This window comes from Hyaena hyaena, unplaced genomic scaffold, assembly GCF_003009895.1.
Source record: "Hyaena hyaena isolate Hyena2069 unplaced genomic scaffold, ASM300989v1 scaffold_584, whole genome shotgun sequence".
NCBI lineage: Eukaryota > Metazoa > Chordata > Mammalia > Carnivora > Hyaenidae > Hyaena > Hyaena hyaena.
In genome coordinates, this window is record NW_024081205.1 from 1,134,612 (window position 1) to 1,156,153 (window position 21,542).

At 39.3% G+C, this 21,542-nt stretch overlaps 1 protein-coding gene across 1 annotated transcript in view; it reads right to left on the reverse strand.

Moving 5' to 3' along the window:
• DUXB (double homeobox B) overlaps nt 1-11,772 on the reverse strand; it is a 66,726-nt gene extending 54,954 nt beyond the window's left edge. Inside the window, 1 exon segment of the mRNA XM_039256427.1 lies at nt 11,679-11,772. Coding sequence (XP_039112358.1) covers nt 11,679-11,772 — 94 coding nt within the window.
• Between the last annotated feature and the right edge of the window lie 9,770 nt (nt 11,773-21,542).

Below are 21,542 nucleotides of genomic sequence, written 5' to 3' on the forward strand. Positions count from 1 at the left end.
AGAAGAGCTGAGAGAGATGATTTTACAGTATTTCCTCTCATCAAAGTAACACAGGCTTGTCTCTCGCTTCCTGACACAGAAAATTGCATTTTGTCACCCATTTGTCAGTTCTTAGAGATTTTAAGATAATTAAAGAACATTACAGCAGGTGACAGCTGTTGCTGAATGCCGCGTTGCTGGTTCTTCTGCTTGTTGGATGCCAATGAATCTCGGATGATGATAGCTTGGTGCTCCAGGTTTAATTAGCTGGTTGTTTTGAATCTGTCTGGGCTCTCAGGTGTGGGTGAGCAGCAGGCTTGCAGCTTGTTGAAGCTGAGCTGTGCTCATCACTGACTGGAGGACCTGGGTCTGACCAACTCCTAGAAGGGCCGGGCGGAGGTGCCTTGACCTTGATCAGACAAGGACACCAAAGGGATACAGATGCAGTTTCTAGGTGAGGCGACCGACATCACCAAATACTATTTGGTTTCCCGCTGTCCTTGCACCAAAGCATTCTTTTGACTTTGAATTTTATTTTCTGATTAAATCTCTTTCAAAGCCATCTCTTCTATTATACAGCATGGCCATCATATCCCATTTGGTTTTATATCTAAGTTAGTTTATACCAAAAATTCTCTGACATGCAGGAGAGAGATCTAAATGGTCTCAACTCTGGCTTTAAGTAGTATAGAATATTTTGTTTCTTCTCCTGGAGGATTTGAATGCTATCACACTGTATCAGAGAAACTCTGAATCCTGCTGGAAGCTCCATGCTTCCTTTCTCTTTCATTCTCCCCAGGTGGGAGCGAGGTTCTCTCTGTTTTAACAATTTTTTCTTAAAAAGCATATATTAGAAAAAAACCGCATGAGTTTGCCTCTCCAAGTTATATTTGTTTTTAAAGTAATTTTAACACATAAAAGGGGTCTCAGGAATAATGAAAAAAAAAAAACATTCTTGGGGTGCTTTGGTGGCTCAGTCAGTTGAGTGTCCAACTTTTGATTTTGGTTCAGGTCATGATCCCAGGGTCATGGGATTGAGCATAGACCCTATTTAAGACTCTCTGCCTCCCTCTGCTTCTTTCCCCAGCTCACCTGTGTTCTCTTTCTCAAATAAATAAATAAATAAATAAATATCAGTCTTAAATTTTTAAAAAAATTATTATTATTGAGAGAGAAAGAGAAAAAGCATGTGAGTGGGGAAGGGGCAGAGAGAGAAGGGAGAGAGAGAGGATCCGAGGTGGGCTCTGTGCTGACAGCAGAGATCCTGATGTGGGGCTTGAACTCATTAGCTGTGAGATCATGACCTGGGCGGAAGCCGGATGGTTAACTGACTGAGCCACCCAGGCGCCCCACTTCCAGACCTTTTTGTACACAATATTATGCCCTTAAATTCTTTCTCCTTTTTGTACACAGGTCAAACTCCTGCTCATTTTTCAGGTTGTGACACAGAGGTCACCTCTTCTTTTAAGACTTTTTTGAATCTACCTAGCACAGCTTGGCCCCTTTTCCTTCAGTTCTGCTTCCTTTGCTCTTAGCACGCACATGCATTGAGAACTGAAACCATATTTGCAGCTTACTGTCTACATTAACATGACTTTATTGTTCCATTGCCTTTGACATAACTTCAATATTTCATGAGACTCCTTCCCAGCAAGATACAAGTTGTAAATAACTTTTTCATTCCAAGGACTTCCAGATAGTTCTTTCTATCAGCTCATTAATAGAAAGCATCTGTGGACAGTTTACATCAGAGTCTGAACCCCTCACCCAACACTCTTGCATTGCTGTGCCCACTAATCCTAAGTCGTTACATCGTGATTCCTACTCAATGGTAATCAAGCCCCCACACTGAAAGACTTGCCTTAAACCAGACTTCAAAATCTCAATAAATATCCTTTGTCCTTCCCTCTCCAGGACATTACTAAGACTCTAGTTGACCTAGTATTCTCTGTTACCATGGTAAGTAATTAACTATGCTTTGTTTTATCAGTAGATGCTTTGGTGATAGTTTGGGGAACCTGCACTTGAGACCATCCTTGCCCAAGTTACTATGTCTTGTACTTGATTGTGGTTCTTTCTTTTCAGTATTCTGTACTCCCCTGCCTATCCTGGAGTCTTATGTTTAACACAGAGCATGGGAAAGAGCATGCCAACATCTTTTGGCAAAATGGACTTTGTGAAATGGAGACGAAGTTGATGTCTTGATGCACAAAACTCATCTTGATTGACTAGACTCAATCTTTACTGGTGCTTTTCCAAGTCTTTCCCACCTGAGTTTTAATGACCTCCATGTTCTAGCTTCAGTTCATCCATCTAACTGTATTTCCTGCACATTCTTCACTCCAAAGAGCCATTCTTCTCCTTGATCCATGCTCGTATGCATCCATAGGTACTCATGTGTTCTGTTCCCTGTGCTAGGAATACTTTTCCCCTTACATTATGCTAATGAACCTAGCCCAAAATTTAAGTCTAGATTAGTTCCAAATTCTCTATGTATGTTTTACCAACTTCTTCACTACATTCTATTCTTTATTTTCTTTTAATCTTTATTAATACTTGTGTAGATGGTGCCTTACTATTTTTTGTGCTATTCATCCATGATTTATATTTATTCAAGTTATTTTTGAAACCTTGAATTTTAGGCATGAGATACTATCTTCATCCATTCACTTATTTATTTACCTAATGTTTTAGAAATCTGTTATGGTAATGTACTATGATAGGTCTTGGGGATGCAGCAATGATTAAAACAGTAACTTTATGCATTTGGGGGGAATTCCCAATTTCCTTAGCACAAGGCCAACTAAAATATCAATGTATGGCTAATTCTTTTAGCTGGTAACCCTCCAGGCCTCTTTATATTAGTCAAAGCATATAGAGACTCATAGAGAAGATGGATCAATATTTTGTACCAGTTTTATTGCATATTTTATCAACCTTGCTAAAAAGAAACTTACTATAGAGAAACATAACATCAATTCAGGGCTATTACTATAATTGCTGACAAATTTTGATTATTTAGAATAAGAAACAGTGACAAGATGAAATTAAATTAACCTAAATTATATAAAGTGTTATAGGATTTTGAATGTTGACTGGTGAGGGGAACAGAGAGAACTAAGAAAGGGCAGGGGATATTTAAAAGGACAAATTGAAGGCTGAGTTGCCTTCAACGAAGTGACTAAGTCTCCAAAACATTATCCACGATGGCAGTGCTGAAGAGAACAGTATTCTAGCTAGTTATGGTGTTCCATAGGGCAGATTTATTGGGATCTCTAGGTGGTGGCTTGTAATAAGTGGGTGGTACTAGCAGATTTCCCACGGGTATTTCTTCCTTGAGTCAGTGATGTTACAGGCTCCAATTCTTGTCCCTGGGAGAAGGGAGCAGGCAAAAGGGAGCTATCTGGTGTGTTGTTGAAATCTAGCCACATGAGGGCAAGAGTGAGGATGACTCTAGACTTTTCAAGGAAGACAGATTGTCAATTGGGAAAAGAAGGCAGAATTGTATTCTCTTTCTCTTTTTAAAAATTTATTTATTTTGAGGGGAGGAGGGGAGAGAGAGAGAGAGAGAGAGAGAGAGAGAGAGAGAGAGAGAGAGAATCCCAAGTAGGATCCACTTTCAGCACAGAGCCTAAGACGGGGCTCAATCTGACAAACTGTTAGGTCATGATCTGAGCTGAAATTGAGAGTCAGACACTTAACCCACTGAGCTACCCAGGCACCCCAGAGCTGTATTCTTTAGAAGAAATTGATTTGGAGGGAATGGAGGAAGTTCTCAGTAAGCATGCTATATCCAAGGCTTTTTGTATTAGAGAAGCAAGACTATTGGTAATCTCACAGGCATGGTGCTGGTGTGTTTATTCCCACATATACAGCCAGGCTTGGCAGAATTGGCTTATCTCTGAGTAGGGCAGAGGTAGAGCCACATGTCAAAAGTTTTTCATACCGGGGCAGTATGGAAGGAAGGGGGTGGACCTGGGGTCAGTTGGCAAAGACATTTGGAACAACTGTGTAGTCCCTTTCTATTTTTTTCTCCTTCAACACTACTAGAATAGCTTACATTATTTTGTCTTTCTCTCATTTGGGAGGTAGAGAAATTAATTAGCTGTGAAATGACTCAAGGCAGAAACAAAGATCAAATATGAAGGAAAAGCAAGATGAATAAATACAAATGAATTGGATAGCCAATTCCTGAATATTCAAGGCAAGAAAATCACTGGAATTTTATTTCTGAATATGAAGTGCCATACTGATGAAAGATCAGGTGGTTTCACGAGAATTTGGATTAGTTCTTCTTGTGAGTCCCCCACCTCCCCTGCAACTTACAAATAGAGTATTTAATTTAAGGAAAAGTAATACATAGTGAAGATCAATATACAATCATTGAAGCAGAAATTATTGGAGGAAAACAGTGCAAATTGAAGTATTCAGAAGAAAATGAGTATTACAATTTGCCTATCATTTTATATGAACCTATTAAAACATAATTTGCAACTTTCATCTACTAGAATATTATTCCCTCACAAACAGGTATTGGCATCAATTCAGACACATTAACTATGTTCCAAGTAGTGTTAATTTATTTTTTCTCATATCCTCAATTACCATAGTATATTCATTTTGATTTAAAAACCCAGAGCACAGCTTAATTTCAACAAATAATTTAATTTAAAAGAATTATTTATTGAATTTTACTAAATTGTATTTTTTCCATTGAGTACAGCTATATAAAGTTGAGTTATTAAACTTTGCTTCTTAGTATTCCTGGGTTTTCCTGCCTTAGGACTTTTTCACTATTTTATCTGAAAGAAGCAATCCTTCATTCATTTCCTTATTAAACATGTTTTATCTGTAACCGAGCAGAACACAGGTATCCAAGAAGCAGATTTATTTAGAGGACAGACACTAATCCAGTTACTGAGAAATTAAACTGATGAATCAGTTCCTAATCCTGATAAACTCTGTGCTTTAACACATGTTGGCCCTGTCTATAGTTTTCTTGTTGAGGTCATTTATATTGTCAATACGTGCACTATTTATTTGTTTTCTCTTAGCAGAGATAGACTCTGATGAAGTGAAATATAAGGCATTCCTGAAGCTACTGTGCTCCAGGTACGAAGAGAAGATTGGCCATTGCAAACCCTTCTTTCTATTTCTGGCAGAGGCTGTGAGATCTCAAAAATAGTAACAGTTCAGGTTGGTTAAGCCACCGACTCTTGATTTTGGCTTAGGACGTGATCTCACGGTTCTTGGGATTGAGCCCTGCATTAGGCTCCGCAGTAATTATGCAGAGCCTGTTTGAAATTCCCCCCAACCTCTGTCCCTCCCCTGCTCACGTGTGCTCTCTTTCTCTCAAAACAAACAAACAAACAAATAAATAAACATACATTAAAAATAGCAAGAGCTCTTTGTGACTTGATTTCTCCAGTCTTAAAAGAGGTACAACATATTACAAAATTCATTTTGCATTAGTAGAAATTTGAAGATGGTATGCAAGAGTTAATTGATAATTTCTGTAGAAACTGTTCCTAGTTTTGATGAAGATATTCTTTGTTTAAAATTTTAATTCCAGTTTAGCTAACATAAAGTGTTATCTTAGTTATATGAGTTTCAGGTGTATGATATAGTGATTCAACACTACCATGTTGCCCGGAGCTCATCACAAATGAGCTCCTTAACCCCATCACCCATATCGCCCATTCCCTGCCCACCTCCAATCCAGCAACCTTCAGTTTGTTCTCTATGGTTAAGAGCCTGTTTCTTGGTTTGTCTCTCTCTCTTTTTTGCTCATTTGTTTTGTTTCCTAAATTCCACATGAGTGAAATCGTACGGTATTTGTCTGTCTCTGAATGACTTATTTAGCTTAGCATTATACCCCCTAGCTCCATCCATGTTGTTGCTAATGGCAAGATTTCATTCATTTTTTTTTTTTTTTATCCGGATGATATTCTGTTGTATATACATACCACATCTTCTTTATCCATTCATCAGTTGATGAACACTTGAGATGCTTCCATATCTTGGCTATTATAAATAATGCTGCTATAAACAAACATAAGGTTGCATGTATCCTTTTTAATTAGTGTTCTTGTATTTTTTGGGGTACTCAGTAGTACAGTTGCTGGATCATTAGGTAGTTCTATTTTTGGCTTTATGAGGAGCCTCCATACTGTTTTCCACAGTGGCTGCACCAGTTTACATTCCCCTTAACAGTGCAAGAGGGTCCCTTTTTCTCCACATCCTCACTAACACCTGTTGTGTATTGCGTTGTTGAGTTCAGTCATTCTGACAGGTGTTAGATGATAGCTGATTGTTATTTTGACTTGCATTTCCCTGATGATGAGTGATATTGAGCATCTTTTCATGTGTCTATTAGCCATCTGTATATCTTCTTTGGAGAAATGTCTGTTCATGTCTTCTGCCCATTTTTTATTGGTTATTTGTTTTATGGGTGTTGAGTTTTATAAGTTCTTTATATATTTTGGATACTAACCCTTTATCAGATATGTCATTTGCTAATACCTTCTTCCATTTCATAGGTTGCCTTTTAGTTTTGTTATTTTCTTTGCTGTGGTGAAGCCTTTTATTTTGATGTAGTCCCAATATCTTACTTTTGCTTTTGTTTCCCTTGCCTCAGGAGACATATTTAGAAAATGTTGCTACAGGTGATGTCAAAGTTACTACTTGTATTCTCTTCTAGGATTTTTATGGTTTCAGGTCTCACATTTTGGTCTTTCATCCATTTTGACTTTGTTTTTGTATATGGTGTAAGAAAGTGGTCCAGTTTCATTCTTTTGCATATTGCTGTCCAGTTTTCCTAACACCACTTGTTGAAGAGACTATATCTTTTTCCTTTGGATATTCTGTCCTGATTTGTTGAAGATTAATTGACTACATAGTTGTGGGTTTATTTATGGGCTTTCTGTTGTGTTCCATTGATCTATGTGTCCATTTTTGTGCCAGTGCCATACTGTTTTGATTACTACAGCTTTGCAATAAAACTTGAGGTCTGGGATTGTGATGCCTCCTGCTTTGCTTTTCTTTTTCAAGATTGCTTTAGCTATCAGGGGTCTTATGCTGTTCCATACATGTTTCAGGATTATTTGTTCTAACTTGGTGAAAAATGCTGTTGGTACTGTGATAGGGATTGCATTAAATGTGTAGATTGCTTTGGGTAGTGTAGACATTTTGACGATATTTATTCTTCCAACCCATGAGCATGGAATATCTTTCCATTTATTTGTGTCTTCTTCAATTTCTTTTATCAGTTTTTTTTTAAATAGTTTTCAGAATATAGGTGTTTTCCTCCTTTGGTTAGGTTTATTCCCAGGTATCTTATTTTGGGGGCAATTGCAAATGAGATTATTTTCTTAATTTCTCTTCTGTTGCTTCAGTATTGGTGTATAGAAATTTAACAGATTTTTGCACATTGATTTGTATCCTGTGATTTTACTAAATTTGTTTATCAGTTCTAACAGCTTTTTCGTGGAGTCTTTAGGGTTTTCTATATATAGTATCATGTCATATGCAAATAGAAGTTTTACTTCTTCCTTACAGACTTAGATGCCTTTCATTTCTTTTTGTTGTTTGATTGCCGTGGTTCAGACTTGCAATACTATGTTGAATAAAAGTGGTGAGTGGACATTCTTGTCTTATTCTTGACTTTAGGGGGAAAGCTTTCAAATTTTCCCCATTGAGTATGATGTTCATTGTGGTTTTTTCATATATGGCCTTTATTAATGTGAGGTATGTTCCCTTTAAACCTACTTTGTTGAGGGCTTTAATCAGGAATGGATGTTGTATTTTGTCAAATGTTTTTCTGCATCTATTGAGATGATCATATGATTTTTATCCTTTCTCTTATTGATGTGATGTATCATGTTGATTGATTTGAGAATATTCAACCACACCTGTATCCTGAGAATAAATCTCACTTGATTGTGGTGAGGGTTTTGAAAAGTATATTGTTGGACTCTGTTTGCTAGTGTTTGGTTGAGGATTTTTGCATCTATATTCATCAGAGATAGAGGCCTGTAATTCTCTTTTTTTCTGGTATCTTTATCTGATCTTGGCAACAGGGTGATATTTGTTTCATAGAATGACTTTCAGTATTTTCCTTCTCTTTTTTGGAAAAGTTTGAGTAGAATAGGTATTAACTTTTCTTTAAATGTTTGGTAGAATTCACCTGTGAAGCCATCTGGTCCTGGAGTTTTGTCTGTTGAGAATGTTTTGATTACTGAATCAGTCTCCTTGCTGGTCATTGGTCTGTTCAAATTTCTGTTTCTTCCTGCTTCAGTTTTGGTAGGTTATATGTTTCTAGGAATTTACCATTTATTCTGGGTTGTCTAATTTGTTGGCATATAGTTTTTCATGATATTCTCTTACAATTCTTTGTATTTCTGTGGTGTTGGTTGTTATTTCTCCTCTCTAATTTGTGATTTTGTTTATTTGAATCCTCTTTCTAATCTTTCTTTTTCTTTCTTCCCTTCTCTTCCTTCCTTCCTTCCTTCCTTCCTTCCTTCCTTCCTTCCTTCCTTCCTTCCTTCTTTCTTTCTTTCTTTCTTTCTTTCTTTCTTTCTTTCTTTCTTTCTTTCTTTCCATGAGTCTGGCTAGAGGTTTATCAATTTTGCTGATCTTTTTAAACAACCAGCTCCTGGTTTTGTTGATCTGTTTTTTAGTTTCTATATCATCAATTCTGCTCTAATTTTTATTATTTTCTTCTTTCTGCTGGTTTTGAGTTTTGTTTGTTGCTCTTTTTCTAGCTCTTTTTTGTGTTAAGTTAGGTTGTTTATTTGAGATCTTCTTGCTTCTTGAGATATGCCTGTGTTGCCATAAACGTCCCTCTTAGAACTGCTTTTGCTGCATCCCAAAGGTTTTGGACGGTTGCATTTTCATTTTCATTTGTTTCCATATAATTGTTATTTATTCTTTTATTTCCTGGTTGACCCATTCATTGTTTAGTTGTATATTGTGTAACCTGCATGTATTTGTGGTCTTTCCAGAGTTTTTCCTGTGGTTGACTGCCAGTTTTATAGCATTGTGAGAAGAAAAGATGCATGGTATGACTTAGATCTTCTTGAATTTGTTGAGGCTTGTTTTGTGGGCCGAGATGTCATCTATTCGGAGAATGTTCCATGTGCCCTTGTGAATTCTCTGTAATTCGAATTCAAATGTGTATTCGCTGTTTTACGATGAAATGTTCTGAACATGGCTGCTAAAATGTCTCGTCCAGTGTGTTATTCAAAGCCACTGTAGCCTTGTGGATTTTGTGTTTGGATGATCTGTCCTTTGATTTAAATGGGTGTTAAAGGCCCCTATTATTATTATATTATCATTGGTTGGTTCCTTTATGTTTTTTATTAACTGTTTTATGTATTTGGATGCTTTCATGTTGCGTATATACATATTTATAATTGTTATACCTTCTTGGGTTGTCTCCATTATGATTATATATTATCCTTTTTGTCTCTAGTTACAGTCTTTGCTTTACTTTATTTATTTGTTTTCTTGTTACAATCTTTGTTTTAAAGTCTATTTTGTCCAATATAAGTATTGCTTCTCTAGCTTTTTTTTGACATCCATTAGCATGACAAATGTTTCTCCATCCCTTCACTTTTAATCTGCAGGTGTCTTTAGGTCTAAAATGAGTCTCTTGTGGGCAGCATATAGGTGGGTCTTGTGTTGTTTTTTTTTTTAATTAAATATTTTTTTAATGTTTTATTTATTTCTGACAGAGAGAGAGAGAGAGAGAGAGAGAGAGACAGCGTGAGCAGGGGAGGGTCAGAGAGAGAGGGAGACACAGAATCTGAAACAGGCTCCAGGCTCTGAGCCGGCAGTCAGCACAGAGCCCGATGCGGGGCTTGAACCCACGAACCGTGAGATCATGACCTGAGCCGAGGTTGGACGCTTAACCAACTGAGCCACCCAGGCTCCCCAGGTGCCCCATGTTTTTAAAAAAATTTTTTTAATGCTTATTTATTTTTGAGAAAGAGACACACACAGAGTGTGAGCAGGGGAGGGTCAGAGAGAGAGGGAGACACAGAATCAGAAGCAGGCTCCAGGCTCTGAGCTGTCAGCACAAAGCCTGACATGGGGCACAAACCCATGAACGTGTGATCATGACTTGAGCTGAAGTTGGCTGTTTAGCCGACTGAGCCACCCAAGTGACCCTTTTTTTTTTTTTAATCCATTCTGCTCCCTATGTCTTTTCACTGGAGCATTTAGTCCATTTACATTCACAGTAATTATTGATAGATATGTATTTATTGCCATTTTGTTACTTGTTTTGTGGTTGTTTCTGTAGTTTTCCTCTGATCCGTTCTTCTCTTTCATGGTTTTATGTTTGTTATTTTTTATACTTGGGTTCCTTATTTTTTATTTTTTGCGTGTCTATTATTGTTTTTCTATTTGTGGCTACCATTTGATATGTATAATATCTTTTGTATATAGCAGTTTATATTAAACTTATGGTTGCTTAATTTTGAGGTCATTCTTTACTCCTCTCCCCTCCATGTTTCAGATATTTGGTGTCCTCTTTTGTATCCTTCAATTTTGTACTTCTCTTGACCAATTTTTAGAGACATACTTATTATTTTTTTTTTTACTTTTGTGCTTCACATTTTTCTTACTCTACTTATGGTTTTTATTTTCCACTCCCAGAGTCCCTCTTTACATTTCTTGTGAGGCTGATTTAGTGGTCACGAATGCTTTTAACTTTTGTTTGTCTGGGAAATGCTTTATCTCTCCTATTCTGAATGTTAGCTTTGCTGGATAGAATATTCTTCACTGAAGATTTTTCTCTTTCAGCACTTTGAATACATGATGACTCTTCCTTCTGGCTTGCAAAATTTCTGCCAAAAAAATCAACTGATAGCCTTATATGGTTTACCCTTGCATATAACTGTCTTCTTTTCTCTCGCAAACTTTAAAATTCTTCATCACTATTTGCTATTTTAATTACTATGTATCTTGGTGTGGACTTCCTTGGGCTGAATTTGCTGGGAGATCTCTGTGCCTCCTGAATCTCAATATTTGTTTCTGTCTCCAGGTTTGGGAAGTTTTTAGCTATTATTTCTTCAAATACGTTTTTCGCGCTCCCCAACTCTTTTCTTATAATGTGAATGTTATTACACTTGATGGAGTCACTGAGTTCTCTAAGTCTATTCTCATTCTGCAGTATTTGTCTCTCATCTGTTCAGCTTGATCCAGGTGACTCTCCTCCAGGTGACTGATATATTCCTTTGCTTCCCGTAGCCTACTATTTATTTCATCTCGTATATTTGTAATTTCATTTACTGAGTTCTTCATCTGTGATATATTATTTTTTATCTCTTTGTTAAGGGTCTCACTGATGTCCTCCACCCTTTTCTGAAGTTCAGTGAGTATCTTTATGATCATTACTTTACATTCTGTACCAAGCATATTACTTATTTTTCTTTTGTTTAGATCTCCTGGTGTGATTTTGTCCTGTTCTTTCCTTTGGGGCCTATTTCCCTGTTTCCTCATTTTGTGTACCTGTCTGTGTCTGTTTCTGTGTGTTAGGAAAGTCAGCTGTGTCTTCTGTTCTTGAAAGTAGTGGCCTCCTATAGAAGAGGTCCTGTAGTGCCCCGCAGGGCAGTGTCCCCTGTTCACCAGAACCTGACACCACAGGGGAGTCTCCTAAGTGTGTTGCTTGTGTCCTGCTATTTAGTCAGAGTCACCTTTCCTTTCAGTCCAGACATCTGTAGCGATTCTTTGTTGTGGGCTGTGCTTGCTTTCTGTGGTGTTGGTGAGACGCATGCTCTGAGGGGGCATGATGGCGGAAGTGCTTAGGGGCGGGGCAGCGGTGTTGGCAAAATTTGCACCGAGCCACTAGGCCTAGATAGCATCCCCCGCAGCCCAGTAGCTGCCGAGGACTCGGCACACGATGGCAGTGGTGGCAGCCGGGGCCATGCGGCATCTGTGCTCACGGCAGTTGGGCAGGGAACGGCACATGGTGTTCAGAAAATTTTGCACTGAGCCCAGGGCTGAGGCCAGCAGGCTGTGAGCGGGTGAGCTCTCAGGACAACTCATGGGCAGCATGCAGTGCTAGCAGGTGAGGTGGCAAGTGTCTTTGCAGCGCTCTTTCCACAGCTTTATGCTGGGGGTTTGGGGGAGGAAAATAGCGCCCGCCAGCTCCTTTGTTTCCAGAGAAGGCCCCCAACACAGTCGAATTAGTGTAAGCTGATCTCTCTCTCCTTGCACAAGCTGTGGCTTCTAAGTTGCCCACCTTCTGGCCATTGTCTCCTTAAAGGCAGACTCTGCTATCATTAGCTATCATTCACCCTCCCGGCTTGCCAGATGCTGAGTCAGCTGACTTTCAAGCTCCAGGCTCCGAGTCTCCCCGGTTATACAAACTCACAGAAGTCAGCCCCTCTGGTTTTCGAGGCCAGATATTATGGGCATTTGTTTTTGCTCTGTGGGCTCCTGGTGCTTTCCCCTCTCTGCCACCCAGCTCCTTCCCTCTTGCGGGCAGCTCCTGACCACGCTTTCTATTTTTCCTAACCTCTCTGTGGCTTCTTCCCTACCTTTAGTAGTGGCATTTGTTCTGCCGGTCTTCGGATGACTCGCATTTACTCAGATGTGAGTGACATCTAATTGCATACGTGGGGTGAGGGAAGCTTGGTGTCCTCCTATTCTGCCATCTTGAACACCCTCTTTGATGAAGATATTCTATTTCAGACTTTTATCCTGTTCTCAGGTAATAGAACTGCGATCTTAGAGTGGGCTGGAATACTAAGCTTATTTTTAGAAGGTAAAAAGCCAGATATCCTATATTTACTATAACGGTAAAAAAACTTTGTTCAAGTGAATAATTTTCTGTGGAAATCATGGAAAAGAGCTTTTTGAAATGACTACTAAAATAATTATTACCTGTTTTGAGCTTGTATAACCATAATGCTACTCGAGTGTAAAGTGAAAAAACTTATGACAAAAGCAATAATCATTTATGCTTCCAGTAGTCAAGTTAACGAAAATTTTACTGATGGATCGAACTGGTTTAGAAAGTAGCTGGTTTAACGGTGCCTGGGTAGCTCAGTTGGGTAAGTGTCGGACTCCTGATATTGGTTCAGGTCATGATTTGAGGGTCTTTGGATGAAGCCCTGCATCAGGCTCCTCTCTGACCATGGAGCCTGCTTAAGGTTCTCTCTCCCTCTCCTTCTGTCTCTCTCCTCTGATTGTGCACGCGCTGTCTCTCTCTTTATAAACATTTTTTTAAAAAATTTAAACAAAATTTAAAAAAGGAAACTAGCTGGTTTAATATCAATCTCATTATTATTGCCATTATTATAACAACAGATCATGCATTAAATACTAAATATGGCACATGCTGGGTGGAGGCAAATACTCCAAATGAGGCAAAATGACTTTTCTAATACCCTTGGGTCATAATCTTAGGCAAATATAGTCTAGTTCAAAGAAGGAAGTGCATCCTAGCTGTTAGCTATCAGAGGACAATGTGAGCTCTCCTTTGAGTTGGGTAACTCTGGTGTTTTGGAGTGTAAAAAGACCATGGATGACTGCTAGGTTTGTTTTAGAATGGATTCATCCATTTGGAATGGATATGGGTTAGGTGACCCGAAAAAAAAAATCTCTTCCAATGTTGATATTCTGTGATTCTAGCCTTATTGGGAAAATGGTTCACAGATTTGATCCCTGTACCTTAGGCCTTTATACTCAACAGCAGACACAAGAGATATGTACATCTGAGATTGTTCACCCAGAGAACCCAATATGTTTTCATCAACGCCTGGGTGGTTATGCTGCTGATTTGTACAACACCAGCAAATAAAAATCAAGACACGTTCTATCTTGGCCTATTGCCACAATCTATGTGTACTGTGAACATGGCTGCTTTGTTACTGTAAGTATAACTTAGGGAGGGAAAGGCTGAGAAGCTCTGCCTGGGGTATTGAGAGGCAAGAAGTTAGAGCCAGGGCATTGATGGTGGCACAAGAATAGTCATAAAACCCCTGATGGCTCTTTCCTAGTCCTGATTAAACTGAATGTTGATGGGTTGATTAAGGTCCCTTCTAAACTTTTAGGACATCTGCTGCCACCAAATGTTAGTGTCTCATAAGCATTATGTAGTAATAAAAGATGGGAAGCTTAAACTATTCTTGTTTTATATCTGTGAAGAGCAAGTAAATTTTATCTTTAAGTTTTGTATCTCCTACCTCTAATACATCATTAAGTGCTATCTTGAAAAGAGCTTTACTTATCGATGTATCTATCTATCTATCTATCTATCATCTATTTATCATCTGTTTTTTGAGAGAGAGAGCAAGAGTGGGGGAGGAACAGAGAGAGAGGGGGACAGAGGGTCTAGAGTGGGCTCTGTGCTGATAGCAGTGAGCCTGATGTGGGGCTTGAACTCATGAACTGTGAGACTGTGACCTGAGCTGAAGTCGGATGCTCCATCAACTGAGCCACCCAGGTGCCCCTTCAAAACCCTTACTAGAATACAATAAAGAGTCATTTGTCAACAGGTCAAGGTCAATAAATTTAAAAGGTTCTACTCCTTTTTACCTCCTACAGCCATTGACAGCATTGTAGACCAATATGGTGGAGGGAGAGAGGATTTTAAAGGAAGGTAGATGTTGATCAAACTCTATGCCTGTCACTTACTAAATGTGAGACTTGCTGGAATTAGTCTTCTCATGTGTCAGTGTCCTCACCTGTAAAATAAAACATAGTTTATAGCATTGTTATACCTGACATACAGGCACTAGGAAGTAAGTGGTGTAGAATGTGGGATTTGTTGGAGAGATTTCACCTCAGACAACTGAGAGATCTCATTAAAGAGGTTAGGTACAGTTTTGTTTCTGTGTTGGACACTGCAGCTTGGAGCCCACAGGAATGACAGTTAGGAAGAGGGACGGACTGGGAGCAGGGGAGAGTAAGCATAAAATGGTATGGCAAGGCTGGGCTGGAGCCCTAAGACAGGAAATGGATCCCATGAGGGTTTCTCATGGCTTCCAAGTCTCCAACTTCAATGAGGTAGGTGACCTGGGGGACCAGTACACCCATCCTCCCAGAGCAAAAGAGGCACCCAGCCCCAAGTGTGAGAAGAGGAGGGATGGCATCCAGAGGCATCTGGAGGGATCGTGGCCTCGCTCCAGGATGAGTCAGCAGATTAATGGCTCTGCATGGGCTGCAGTAGACATTGCAATGGTGCGTGTGCTCTGTGCCAGGCTTCTGGGTGTGAAAGCAATGTGGTGGTTGACTCCCTTCCACTTTCCAATTCTCATGTAAAATGTCTCTTGTGGTCAGTGTGAATCTGGAGCCATACAGGAAAAGGGATTCTAGCATTCACACTGTCCATGAGCTAAACTGACATAGAACAAAGCCTCCACAGTATCTATTGTTATTAAAAATTCTTTCCAGGGGCCTCTGGGTGGCTCAGTTGGTTAAGCATCTGACTCTTGATTTTGTCTCTGGTCATGATCTCATGAGCCTGAGATTGAGCCCTGTGTAGGGCTTAGTGCTCAGTGTGGAGCCTGCTTAGGATTCTTTCTTTCCCTCTCTCCCTCTCTCTCCCCCACTTCCCCACTTGCATGTGTGCGTGTGTACATATGTTCTCTCAAATGAACTTAAAAAAAATTATTTCCAGAAGTTTTCTTAATTGTCCAGCCCGTTCTAATGCTTTGTATGCAGTTACCATTCCAGTTCCTCTTAGGACTCTGAGCTCAACAGTGAAATTCTCTTCTTTTCAATATATCTCGGTATCATTGTTCTCAGCCAAGGTGATTTTCCTCCCAGGGGACATTGGGGCTGTCACAATGGGAGGGAGTGCTACGGGCATCTAGTGGGTAGGGGTCAGGGATACTAAATGTCCTAAAATGCGTGGAACAGCTCTCCCACAACAAAGACTTATTCAGCTCAAAATGTCAATAGTTCTGAGACTGAGAAACCCTGGTGAACAGATACCTTCTCACCTGTCCCTATGGTTTCAGAGGAAAAAGTATTTCTTTCCTAGAGTCCATTCCTTCACCTTTGCTTTTTCTTCACATGGCCTCTAACCTTTCAAGAACCCCATTCGGCCTCTTCTCTATCCATTTTACTGCACAGATTTAACAGATTAAAACAATCACATTTGCTTTCCCCTTAGATCTTGCAAATTACCACGCACTTACTACCTCTTTCTTTAATTAGCAAACTCTCTAATTGAATGAGTCATGTTGGTTACTCATTTCCTCCATACCTCTAGCCGTCTGGCGCCTCTCAGCACAAGTTTTCTGTTTTAATTTAGTAGTGAGCTTAATCTGGCCAAATTTGTGGACTTTTTTAAAAACAAAATTAATTGACTTTCCAGTCAATTTCTTTTCACTTCTTGTATATACTGTCTTTAAATTCTCTCTTATCCCCCCCGCCCCCACAGTCATCATGTCAAACTTCTAAACCCGTGGTTGTATATCAAAACTTCTCTAGACAATATCTCCAAGGACTTGCAGATTGCTGAATCCCATGGACACTTCTTAGCCCTTTTCTAACTCATCTGCTCAGCAGGATTAGACACTTGATCACTCCATGGAAACAGTTTCTCGGGGCGCCTGGGTGGCTGAGTCGGTTGGGCGTCCGACTTTCGCTTAGGTCGTGATCTCGCGGTTCATGGGTTCGAGCCCCGCGTCGGGCTCTGTGCTGACTGCCAGCTCAGAGCCTGGAGCCTGTTTCAGAGTCTGTGTCTCCCTCTCTCTCTGACCCTCCCCTGCTCACGCTGTCTCTCTCTCTCTCCTAGAAATAAATAAAAAAATATTAAAAAAAAGAGAAAGAAACAGTTTCTTTACTTGGCTTAGCCAAACTTCACAATCTCCCGGTTTTTCTCCTACTAACTCCTTCTCAGTCTCCTCTGCTTGTCTCCTTCTCTTCTTCTAGGCCTTTTAATTTTGAGGCCTTTGTGACCTTTTCTATTTTGTACCTTTTTTGAACTTTTTCTATTTTGCATTTACTGTCCTGTCCGGTTGATTTCCTCCAGTCGTATCCATTAGATAGTATCTCTATACTGATAACCCCAAATTTATAGCTGTTGTCAGATCTAGTTGCTGGTCTCTGGACTCCCATATTCAATTCAATTATCTTTCCAAATCTCTGCTCATTTAAAAAAAAAATGGAAATAGCAATCTGTTACACTAAACACTGAGCTCCTGGTACTTTCCTATAAACTTATCTCAGGAAATGTCGACTACATCCGTCCAGTTTTCCAAATCCAAAGTTTAGAAGGAATCCCCAACCCTTCTCTCTCACAAAGTATGTACAACCAACCAGAAAATGTTGTCAGTTCTGTCTCCAACATATATCTAGAATCCAACCACTTTTCAGGACCTGTAGTGTTGGACCACTTCATATAATTCCCAGACCAATGTGCTGTTCTTCTCACCTATGTCTCTCCCGTCCCCCAACTGTTGCACCTCTTTGCTCATGCTTAATCTCTTGAGCATTGGCAAAAAGGTCTCTAGCCACACCTTTACCTTCCCTCTCAAGCACACTTTCATAACAGTGAATCTCCTGATTTTAGCAACTTTTGCAATCTGGACAGTCTGGGAATTTCCGAAATCATCAGATCCTGGTTCCTTTTTGCTTAATGATTCTTTCCTCAGTTTCTCTCTTTCCTCTAGCATTTTAGCATGAGCAGCAAGAAGAAACCAAGCTGCATTTTCTTGCTTGACTCGCAAGTTCTATTTCCCATGCAATGTGAGGTTACAGTTCACTGAAGCAAGCTCTCTGCCGCTCTATTACAAGGATTGCCTTTCCATTTTCCAAGAGCACGTTTCTCATTTTCTTCTGAGCCCCTGAGCAGCACTTTTAGTGGTCATATTTCTTCCAGTGCTTTGTTTATGGCAATGTATGTATTGTCTAAGATGATCCAGGCTCCCCCTATTGACCTTCTCATTCCTTTCTGAGTGGTCACCAGCATTGTCTTTAATGTTTGTATTTCAACCAATTTGCCATTTAAAGCAATCTAGGCTTTATTTATCATGTGCCTCAAAATCCTTCCAGCAATTGTCTATTACCAATTCCAAAGCCTTTTCCACACTTTTAGGTATTTGTTACAGCAGCACCCAACTTCTTGGTGCCAGAATCCGTACTAGTTTTCTGTGGCTGATAAAACAAATTACTGAAAACTTGGTGGCTGAAAACGACAGCACTTTTTCCACTTGTAGTTCTGGAGGCCAGAAGTCAGAAATCAGTATCTTTCGGTCAAAATCAAGGTGTCAGCAGGTCTGTGTCCACTTTGGTGTCCACTTTGGTGGCCCTAGGGGAGAATAATTTCCTTGTCTCTTCTGGCTTTTGGTGGACACCACTATTCCTTGGCTTGTGGTCACATCACCCCAATCCTCAAACCTCTCTCTGCTCTATTTCTATATTGCTTTCTCCTCTCTGTCTGTAAAATCTCTGTTCGCTTCCCTTTCCCAATTTATGAACACAGGTGATCTATGCCATGCCCCAACCCAGCTCTCAAAAACTTTCCTGCCCATTGTTTCAATGGAATTGAGTTCACACTGGACTTTCTTTCTTCCCTATTGCAACAGCCTTGAATGAAGTCTTCCCTGCCTGTTTAACTTTGTCTGGTGCAGTGGTTTTGACAATGATTCCATACACTAATCATCACTCTTTAATCATTTCCATCAACACTTTCATATGAATGTAAACATGATATTATTTTGCGGGGAGGGGCGGATGGTTTAGCTGGTTGAGAATCTGTCTCTTGATTTTGGCTCAGGTCATGATATCAGGGTCGTGGGGTTGAGCCCTATGTTGGCCTCTGCACTGAGCATGGATCCTGCTTAAGATTCTCTCTGTCTCGCCTGCTTCTCTCCCCCACTCATGCTCTCTTTCTCTGAAATAAAAAAAATTTAAAAGTGATACTACTTTTAGGATAAATTATTAAATAACTCTTTGTTTTCATTGACCTTAAATTACGACATCCTGATGCTTAGAAAAGCACAAGAAAATATGACTCTTGATCTCCTCTTGGTGGATATGTCCTCTTTCCTCATCTCATTTTCATAAAGAATATATTGATATATTGATCAGTGTATTGATAAGTGTACCCCAGTTATGTTTATTTTCCTAATTTGCAGCTGTTAAATTTTAATTTTCAAAAAAAAAGATAAAATTGTAGCTCCTGTCCTGATATAGACTGAATAATTATTAAGGATTTTATTTAACTGGTGAATCAGAGAAGGAATCAAGTAGACATTTAATAGATTCAAAAGAAAATCTTGGCTTGTCCACACCTGAGGAGGGAGGTCAATTTACTCTCTATGGACAGGGCAGGTTTGCATTTCTATAGATAAGAATTATTTTTCATTGCTATCAGCTATCTAGAATTTACAGAGATGGGGAATAACTGTCGTAGGATCATAAATAGCTAACAGGGAGACATGTGCTAGGTAGACAATGCCTCATTTCCCTTTGAAGCACAAGTTTTTCCCTAAAGAGCCTTGATTCAATTTTTACTATTGGCACAGAGTTGCAGGATGAAAGTGCTAGAGAACTAGCAAAATTTCTCGAGGTTTGAATAACTGTTTTATTCATAATAAGAAAGGGATACAAGGTTAGAGTATTTTCAAGAGAAGCAATCAGTGAGTCTGAGAAAGGATTTAGTGAAAGGACTGTTACATTAAAGAGGAAGAAAGTTCAGAATCTCAATATGGAAGGAGTTTTTGTGCTACTGACACCTAAGGATGGAGAAAATGTCAATTTGACCAGAGCTCATAAGATTTTTTTTTTTATATTTGAAATGGAATTGGCCTGATGGATAACTCCTGTGCCCTTTGAACCTTTTCGAGTATAATTCTGTCTATAGCCACCTAGGACCAAGATAACCGAGCCAGACAGCCCTGGGATGAATCTCTAAGAGCTTGCGCTGGAGGTATGTTCAGAAGGGAAATTCAGTGGGCAGGGCATGAAGCTGTCTGGTGGTGCATCATGACCCCACAATCCTCAATGCCACACATCCGTCAAGTGATCTGTGCTTTCAGTTTTGTTTGCCATGTCACACGGCATAAAATTTTGCTAAATGTCCTCATCTTTTAGGGACGATGGGAACAATATGCAAATTAACCATGGCTAATGTTCCTGCCCATACACAATTACGGGTATTTAGAAATTTTAGATGTGAATTAAACCCCCAATTCCTTGTAAATAGTGCCAATCTGCCTCCAAATAACATGTTGCAGAGATAGAATAATTTGCCATAAGTGCCTGCACCAGCAACAGCGGCTGGTGCATATATAGAAGCTATTCAGTAAGTGTGTGTGGTATTGACTGATTGGAAGAGCAGCCGAGATAAGTTTCTATTTTTCTATGAAAAGAAAAACACTTGATGCTCACATGTTTAAAAAGAAGTGGTTGACTTCAAACAGGGTGGTGGTGTGCCATTGTTTTACTGACAAACATCCCAACTATGCCTTCGTTTTCCTTTGTGCTCCTATATGTTAATGATATTTACATCCTCTCCTTATTACCAGGGAGCCAAACACAGAATCCAGGAACACATTGGCAGGATAAATGTAAATAAACATGCACATTGTGTGAAAAAAAATCCAACCCTCGGGATACCTTTTTGTCCATCAGAAGTGTAGGGTTACCTAGAACCTCATAGTCTGCACGTGTGTTTGTAATTGCATGTACAATGTGTCTTGTTTGCTAAGTAATAGGCCTACTGAACTGAACAACCTGGAAATAAAATATACTGACCTCTTTGATTACAGAAACTCTTTATTAACAACTTCCCTGATGAACCAGAACATGTCCAAGGAAGAGATTTGAAAGTTGACGCTCTGTAGCACTTTCTTTATAAAATTTTTTAAATGTTTTATTTATTTCTGACAGAGAGAGAGAGAGACAGACAGACAGACAGAGACAGAGAGACAGAGACAGCATGAGCAGGGGAGGGTCAGAGAGAGAGGAAGACACAGAATCTGAAACAGGCTCCAGGCTCTGAGCTGTCAGCACAGAGCCCGACCCAGGGCTTGAACCCATGAACTGTGAGATCATGACCTGAGCCGAAGTTCGATGCTTAACCGGCTGAGCCACCCCGACGCCCCGTCTGTAGCACTTTCTAATCTTCCTCCCATTCTGCTTCCTTCTTTTGGACGTCAGTAGTTTGTGGAAAGCTGACTAGGAGACGATACAATATGAAATTCTAAAAAAAGAAACCCCTAACACAATATGAAATAGTAAAAGATAATATTTTAAACATGCAAATGGTTATTTAAATGAATTTTAACCAAAGTAGATAAACAAATCTTTCAGAAAATAAGAACCTAATGGTTACATTTTGAAAGCTAGATTGGAAGATTATATATCAAATTGTACAAATGGTATTCTCTGGGTGATCTTTGGTTTTCTTTTAAATAATTTATGGTAATTTACTTTAAAAATTTACTTAAAATACCCTTTTATTTTTGTTAAAACGAACATTTATTATTTCTATAATGAGGAACAAAAGTTACAAAAAGTCTTTGAAATCTGTGCTGCTGTATCACTTGCCATCTTGTTTGTAAAACAATTTTTTAACACTTCTTTATTTTTGAGAG